The sequence below is a fragment of the Copadichromis virginalis genome, linkage group LG3, assembly GCF_057382275.1.
Source record: "Copadichromis virginalis isolate Kocher_CV1m ecotype Utaka linkage group LG3, C_Virginalis_male_GT1.1, whole genome shotgun sequence".
NCBI classification, from domain to species: Eukaryota; Metazoa; Chordata; class Actinopteri; order Cichliformes; family Cichlidae; genus Copadichromis; species Copadichromis virginalis.
The window spans coordinates 20,238,540-20,247,441 of NC_140620.1; the positions used below are offsets into that span (position 1 = coordinate 20,238,540).

The 8,902-nt window shown below is 41.3% G+C and overlaps 1 protein-coding gene across 1 annotated transcript; it reads left to right on the forward strand.

Annotated features, from left to right (window-relative positions):
• Positions 1-6,998: 6,998 nt before the first annotated feature.
• Positions 6,999-8,902, forward strand: LOC146713296 (Fc receptor-like protein 5). The gene is made up of 4 exons (XM_085437822.1): positions 6,999-7,120; positions 7,727-7,762; positions 8,228-8,491; positions 8,571-8,902. The coding sequence occupies exons 1-4, from the start codon at positions 7,090-7,092 to the stop codon at positions 8,900-8,902; spliced, it is 663 nt and encodes a 220-aa protein (XP_085293948.1). The 5' UTR covers positions 6,999-7,089.

Genomic DNA, 8,902 nt, shown 5'->3' on the forward strand with positions numbered 1-8,902 from the left:
AGGCTAAATTAAGAGTTTATACACCTTTACCAGGAGTTAAATAAACCATTACATGAGTTTAAAAAGTGTGATTTTTTTAAGTCATTAATACATTATTTATTTTATGATAATATTGGTAAATGGTCTGTATTTATATAGCACTTTTGCTAGTCCCGCCTAGGGACCCCAAAGCACTTTACACACCCAGTCATCCACCCATTCACACACTGGTGAAGGCAAGCTACAGTTGTAGCCACAGCTGCCCTGGGGCGCACTGACAGAGGCAAGGCTGCCATATTGCTCCATCGGCCCCTCTGGCCATCACCAGTAGGCGGTGGGTGAAGTGTCTTGCCCAAGGACACAACGACCGAGACTGTCCAAGACGTGGCTCGAAACAGCAACCTTCCGATTACAAGGCGAACTCCCAACTCTTGAGCCACGATCAGGTTACGTTTCCACACGATCACGATTTAACCATATTTCATATGTAGTCTGCAATAGGCAAACGTCTACTATCCCGGGTTTGTTTATGTTTTGCACTTTTACAGATTATATAATATAACATTTTGGTTTAAATCAATTCCTACAAATTTGTTAAGTTAACATGTTATTTATTTCAACTGTTAATTGGTTTAGTTAGAACTAACCTTACCTACCTGTCTTCCAGAAACAAAAGGAGGAAAGTAGTTTTACTTCCTGCTTTATACCTTCTGGGTTCATCTGAGGTCACAGGAAGAGACCAAGCGAAGGGGGAAAACTCTTGTAATTTAAGAAAGTTGATTTTAGAGGGTTTATGGAGAAATAGATTTATTGTCATGTGTATTGATTACACCAGAGTTTATGTTGCTAGTAAAGAGTGGCAGTAGAGGTTTGAATATAATCATTTTCATCTTATCTACCTACTGAATGGAATAGTCCAGTGGTGAAATTGTTTGGTTAAGTGGATTATTTGGGGTAATCGTGGCTGAAGAGTTGGGTGTTCGTCTTGTAATCGGAAGGTCTCCGGTTTGAGCCACGTCTCGGACAGTCTCGGTCGTTGTGTCCTTGGGCAAGACACTTCACCCACCGCCTACTGGTGATGGCCAGAGGGGCCGATGGCGCGATATGGCAGCCTCGCCTCTGTCAGTCTACCCCAGGGCAGCTGTGGCTACAACTGTAGCTTGCCTTCACCAGTGTGTGAGAGTGAATGAATAGTGGTATTTTAAAGCTTTGAGGGGTCCCGAAAAGCGCTATATAAATGCAATCCATTATTATTATTTAAGCAGAACTCAGGTGTTTGAGGAGAAAGGACCAGGTCAGTGTAGCTGTGTGCAGTTTGACCGTAATTTTCATTGATTTAAGTTCAGTTATGTTTATTTGAACTGAGTTAATTTGGAGTTGAGTTTCTTATTTGTTTCTTTGTAAATATTGTTTGGGTCACAAAACGGTGACAGCATCAGTCTCCTGCATTTCTTTGGCCGCTTAAGTCAAGTCCTACTACACTGATGAGGACTTTTATCTATCATTCCAAAAACACAAACCACTGCTTCCCTCTCTTTGCAGCTTACATTGTTTATAAGCTACACTTGGTAAGCATGGAAGTATTTCACTAATCACACGAGGAAGCTTAGCTTGATAAAAAAAAAAAATCTACAGGTGTAGAGCTCTAGGCACCTGTAGAGTCTTTGTATAGCAGAAAATAAATGCTTAATTGCATTAAAACTCTCAATGAAAGTGTGATAAATGTTTGTAGTACAGAGTGTGTACACGACAGGGAAGCCCAGCCCAGTATGCACTCTTACTGTCGATCTCAAACCCGCATACATGGGCAGGGCTTTGTCAGGAAGGAAATGTGTCAGGAAGCAACTGCAAAACATGGAGGTCATTAAAAAAGAATGTTAGGAGGCAGCAGGAGAGCAGGAAAGGCAGGATTGTGCTGATGAGAGCAGTCACTGTAAATGTTTTTATGTTCTGTAAAATCACACCAGAGAGAATGAAGATAGGAGGAGGACAGATATGTTGGGTGTGAGGGACAATAGATGGAAGAAAAGCAAGGACTTGTCCACAGGAGGGGTGGTGGACGTATTGTACAAAACATGATGAAGATGTTAAAAATTGAAAAAGATTTTTGGTCTGCCTCTAAAAAAAATTGGCAAACTGTCAGGTTGCTCGGGAGGGAAAACAGTTCTCTTCTCAAAAGGTGTCCAGTGTGGGTGAGCTGCTGCAGGAGGCTGTCAGCATATACACTACTGCCAAAAGTATTTACACATAATGTATTTACATTTGAACATTAGACCATGAGCTGTGCAATAAAATAATCATTCATGTTCAGAAACACAAGTCAGCAATAATCATAAAATGCAAGCATCACTTTCTGTCAGGTGTGCACAACCTGTGTTTTATTTGCTGTAAGCGTACATCAATATTTTATAGTCAGCCTCAACATTGTGATTCTGTGATAATTATAAATCCCTGAACACATTTGAAAGTTATAAATGTAGTAAGTGATGCTATTATGGGATTTAATAATCATGGTTGCATCGTCCTGGTCACAGGTGGGGGATATGGTTACAGTCACCCACCAGCTGACAGTCAGTCAGAATTCCACCAGGCATCCATCACGGTCCTGTCACTGATGACAGGACATTGAGGCTGTTTGTTTCTGTCATGGTCCTGAGTCTGCCGACTCAGTGTTTTGTGTTTCTTTATGCTTTTGTTTATTCTGAGTATGTATTCTGTTATAATTTGCCATTTGTTAGGTTTCTGTTCTGTGCCTGCCCTGGTCCCACTTCTGTGTTCTGTCTGCCTCTGGTGTCACACTGTCTGTTTGTGAATCTGTCTGTGTGGTTCATTGTCTTGTCTGGTTCTCTGTGTCTGAGTTTCCTGTTTTATTCTGAAGGTCTCCGTCTCATGTGAGTGTGTTCAGGTTACGTCTCCCCTGTCCCCTCAGCTCTGATTTCTCCCAGCTGTGTTGCCCTCCTGTCTCTCATCCCCTGATTACTGCTGTGTGTATTTAAGCCCTGTGTGTTCTCCTGCCTGTTCGTCTGTGTTTCATGGTGTTTTGTTCCTCTGTCTGCGGCTCTCTGCGCTGCACCCCGTTTCTTATGTTTGTCATTTAGTTTTCCCAGTTTAGGTTTTCCAGTCATTTGTCATTCCTCACTAGTGATGGGCAGATGAAGCTTCATGAAGCACTGAAGCTCTTAATCCAATTGGTTCACCCCAGCGTGAAGCTTCATGTGCTCTAGTAGGACACCTACTGGACGTAGAAATATTAGTTGGCATGAATTTGAAGAGCGTGGCCTTTTGCACACAGCCTGCAAATGTCAACAACAAAAGGAGTGTGTAAAACATCTATATTGTAGTGATCAAATCAAATCAAATCACTTTTATTGTCACCTCACATGTGCAGGCACACTGGCACAGCACATGCGAGTGAAATTCTTGTGTGCGAGCCCCACAAGCAACAGAGATGTGCAAACACAACAACACAAACGAGCAAAATACAAGAATGGCCAACCTGAAACTAATAAATATATGTACAATATATAATAGTGTATGCATTTCTGGATGTGTATACTAAATATTATCCTACGTGTGTGTGTGTGTGTGTGTGTGTGTGTGTGTGTGTGTATACACATTTTTACAAATTAAATAGTAAAAAAATAATAATATATAAAAATATAAAAATATACAGAGTTGAATATGTGCAAAACAGTGGCATTACTGTACAGTGTGTAGTGCATAGTGTTGAAGTTCCAGTAGTGAAGCTGAGGTGTCTATGAAGTGTTCAGCAGTCTGATGGCCTGATGGAAAAAGCTGTCTCTCAGTCTGCTGGTTCGGGACCGGATGCTGCAGAACCTCCTTCCTGATGGAAGCAGTCTGAACAGTTTATGGCTGGGGTGACTGGAGTCCTTGATGATCCTCCCCGCTTTCCTCAGGCAGCGCTTCCTGTAGATGTCTTGGAGGGAGGGAAGCTCACCTCCAATTATCCGTTCAGAGCACCGCACTACACGCTGGAGAGCTTTGCAGTTGTAGGCGGTGGTGTTGCCATACCAGGTGGTGATGCATCCAGTGAGGATGCTCTCAATGGCACAGTGATAGAAGGTCCTGAGGATGCGGGGGCTCATGCCGAATCTTTTCAGTCTCCTGAGATGGCAGTATACTGTGTATATTTATACTGGCAGTATGGAAAATGATCATTTGGAAATGCTTGAAATGGAAATGATCATTTACTGTGAGGTGAGGTGTGGTTGGGGTGTGGACAGTGGTTGTGCTTTTGTAACGTTGAGGTATGGACAGCTACACACTGAGGCCTCAGTCCTGCCTGTTCACATTTTATTCTGTAAAAACTAAATTTTCACTGCTTTTATGACCTTTTTAGTGGGGAGAACATAGCTAGGATTAATGATTTAACAAATCTTTTGAATCCTTTGTCCTCCACAATGCTAAATGGCTGGGAGTCCTCGATTACCATGCTAACCAGGTCTTCATCTATTTGAGATTGTTCTCCTGAGGAAAGACAATAAAGACAAAGCACAAATATAAATATCACACACGTAACTTATTACAGCTGTATAATATTGTTATATCATTTAGTAACATTACTGCATCCTATATTATCATTGCATTTGATGGCTCACCTGGTCTTGCTCGGTGTTCCCCTTATTCTCATGCAAAGCTCTGTAGTGCCTAAGCATGGATGAGGTGTTGTTGTTATATCCCAGCTCCCTGGCACATAGCGAACACTTCACCTTGTACAAAAGTACAGACAGCTTAACATAAATTGTATTGCACCATCAGTATTATGAAAATACATCTTCTGTAGAAATTTACATACCTTGCTGGGAGGAATAAAATTAAAATGTTCCCACACAGGGGAGGACATCCTCCTCTTCTTAGCTGGCTCCATTCTCTCCTGACTTTCTCTCCTCACTCTCATAAACCTCCAAACTGTCTCCAAACTCTCACTAACCGCAACTCTCCATCAAACACTCACATTTTTGAATGAAGTCTGAGGTTTATATCGCTGTCATATCTCGCGGCAAAGTTCGAACCACTTCATGAACCAGTCACGTGGTACAGCCGGGCAGCGAGGCTTCGGACGTCATCATTTTCAGCTCCTCCCATAAATGAAGCAAGCCTCGAAACGCGCATCGCGGAAACGTCCCCTCCATTACTCGACACAAGCTTTGAAGCCTCGATACAGAACGTCACATCACTATTCCTCACTGCATGTTCCGTCACTCTATTACTTGTAAATAAACGTCACTTGCACTATCAGTCAACTGCCTGCATTAGGGTCCTTTTACCTCCACACGGCTCTCCTCGACAGCTGTGACAGTTTCGTTTTTTTGCACCTTTACATTTTAATCCAGAGTTGGGATGTGAAGAAACAGGAGTGGGTATACTCACACACCCCTGATCTTCAATAGGAATAGAAATGTTTAACAAAGTAAAATAATAAAGCTGATAATGGTAAATCTATGTTCCGTTTATGTAGAAAAAGAAGCGTGCATTTTATTTGAAAGAAAAAACACATACATGCAGTGGAAGCCCAGATGTCAGTTTTACCCTGGGACTTGAACGCATCTTACATATGTGGCTCTGTGGGAAGCTGCCAGCGTTACATTTGTCTCAAACCCCACATGGGTGTGAGAAGTGATCCGTGCGGTGATTCGCACACACATATTTAACCTCCTAAGACCCGAACTCTTCCACAGCATTTTTAATTTCTCTTTGATATTTGGGCATATTGGGGCCCGATGAATGTGAAAATAAAGAATTACCAGATTTTTTTTTTTACCTTATTTTTGTTTTTAAGAAAAATAAGAGCCACATATGAGGATATTCATTTAAAATTTTGATACAAGAGTAGCAGTATAATGTCCTCGTAAGTGGCTATCAGGCCCATGTAGAGCAAAATTGAGTATTTTGGTCTAAATAACCCAAAATGTGATGTCCACATATGTGGACGCAGGGTCCTAGGAGGATAAGGTTTTGTGGGCAAGAGTGATGTCGTGTGTACTTTTAGATATTTGTACGTTCAGAAAGGTTTTCAAAAGGTAAAATTTTCAAATTCAGGAAGCTGAACTTAGTAAACTGTGCTTAAACGATCAGTAATTATTTGGCTTTTGCACATTTGTAAAATAGTTTTACGTGGTGGTCAGATTGCCTCGTATATGTGTGTGGATTGAAGCACCTGCGTGTGGGTCCTCAAAATTTACACACAAATCATTGCACACATTTGCAAAGCTTAGTTTACATGTGGATTATGTCTCGTGCTTTGCGACACTTTTTTGACGGTGTTTAGAGAACAAATATAAAGAAGCAGACAAAGTCACAACATCAGAACAATTTGAACTTTTGCCGTAGTTAAAGTGTTCTTTAAATCAGCATCACTGATTTGTGTCATTAAATTACCTCTTCATCATCAACAAGCAGAAACGCCTCTGTGTGAGGTCACTGTCTCTTTAAGACATCAACAATACTGGCCGCTTTTCACTCTCTCCAGTTGGCAAATATAACATTAGAAAACAATATCAAAATAATAGTAAAATACATCATCAGTACTAGTATTACTGTAGTTATTTTTAGGGGTGCTGTGATGAAATTTAGGGTCTACTATGCCTTAAGGTGGAATTCTGAGTATCTCTGCAATCACCAAAGGCTTGGGTGAAAAATGGTTGTGTTCAAAGAGTTCTACTTTGCTGACTGAAGAAGTGAATTAAAAATATTTGGAGTTAACACACTGACAAAGGTATGCACTAACTATTTTAGGCCTCCTGCTTGTATGGCCCTCTTTCCTTAACAACAGCTCCTTCCTCCAACTCACTTAGTGGGGGAGGGTGGGAGAGAGAGGGTCTCATACTAGCCCCAAACACACAACAGCTACCTGCTATAAAACATTATTTCTCAAGTTGACAGTTGAAAAACAGGGTTGTTGTTGTTTTTTACCATTTTAACAAAAGTACAACGCTTTAAAGCATAACATAGAAAGGTCACATGGAGTTTGATCATCTGTGCTATTTTAAATCAGCTGTCGTAATGGCAACAAGAAAACCACAAAGCAGTAAATGTAGCCTTGCATGCAGAAGGAAGTTGATATAACTGCTGTGTCTGAGCTCAGTCAAGATGAACCCAGCATCTCTTCAGCAGCTGCTCTGTAAGTTCAATCTTTCACTTCCAAATGCAGTTAACTGTTTTTATAGCATATCAGCTGAGTTATACAAGGGTGGTGACATATGTTGTGAGACAGAGTACTGTGCAAAAGTCTTGAGCCACAGTTTTAAGTGTTAAGCTATTTAACACTGACTTATGAATCACAGATGAACCAGTGTTGTTTGTACATAAAACCGAGAAATCAGGAAAGAACATATTTTAAAGTGTGTATTTTTAATTTGTTTCTTGAGGAATGAAGGCTTAAAGTTGATATTATTGTAGGTGTGGCCTGTTTGATTGACAGGCGGATGTTGACACAGGGGCTGTACCTTCTGTCTGCTGCCGTTCACCTCAGCTATCCCAGAAGTGGGAAACTGAACCTCTTTTATTTGTCTGTTACTGACACTGATTAGCAGGTGTCTGTGTCTCTGTGACACATTCATGATATTTATGGATATAGTTTTAAAAACAAAAACAGACAAACGAACAGCTAGAAAAGGCCTAAGCAGAAGCTAAAAGTCCCCTAAAGGGGAGACGTGGTACCAGAAGGAGCTTTGCTGTAATGTGAACCAGCTGAAAACTCAGATTGACTGATATCATTTCTCTTTAGGTCTGAACTTACTGCTGTGCTGCACAACAAACCAAGGTCAGTGACCTCATCGTGATAATCCAAAACATCTCAAAGAGTCTTAAATAGAGATTTTCTGCATCTTATTTTTAATGCTGTCTGCCACGTATAAACTTTCAATAAAGCTTGTCTCTAAAAACTGAGGCATTAAATCCAAAACCACTTTTTTTTTTGGTGTTTTTAATAACATTAATTATAACTGTGCATCTGAGAGCACTGAACCTGGACCAGCCAGGATCTGACTGCATACTTGACTACTGTCTTTACTATCAGTATCACATTTTAAATGTAAAGTGATTTAGGAATACTGAAGACACGTGATGTTTACTGCATTATATGTTTATAGTGCAATATACACAGCCACCCAAAATATGTTTTATTTTGGGTGGCTGTGTTACTGTTGTTGAAACAGTAAAAGATTTTGAAACTCAGTTGGTCGTTCTCTTTTGAAAATTGATTCACATCATATCCTCTTCCTGGCAGCTCGTCTGACTGTGAGTCCCAGCAGCTCTCAGTTCTTTGAAGGAGACTTTGTGTCTCTGAGCTGTGAGGAGGACGACAGCTCTGCTGGATGGACTCTGAGGAGAAACCCAAAGACACAAACGAAGACTCAGTGTGGAGATGGGTGGGGGAAACCAGCTGGTTCTTCCTGTAACATCAGCTACATCGACCCATTGGACAGTGGAGTTTACTGGTGTGAGTCCAGAGAGGGTCCCATCAGTAACATGGTTAACCTGACAGTCACTGGTAAGCTGAGTGTGTGGAGTTAGTGTTGATGAAGCTGTGTGTAAATGGATGAAATGCTGTAGTTTGTCTCTGTGTTGAGGTGGATCAGTGATCCTGCAGAGTCCTGTCCTCCCTGTGATGGAGGGAGATGACGTCACTCTGCTCTGTAAAACAAAGACCACTCCCTCCAACCTCCCAGCTGCTTTCTATAAAGATGGCTCCCTCATCAGGAAGCAGCCTACAGGTCACATGACCATCCAGCATGTTTCCAGGTCTGATGAAGGCCTCTACAAGTGTAACATCAGCGGTCATGGAGAGTCTCCATCCAGCTGGATCACTGTCACAGGTGACACACTCACCTGTCTGTGTTTCTGCAGGTTTCAACATTCACAATGTGACGACAACTTAATGACTGTGTTTGCTTTATTTTAG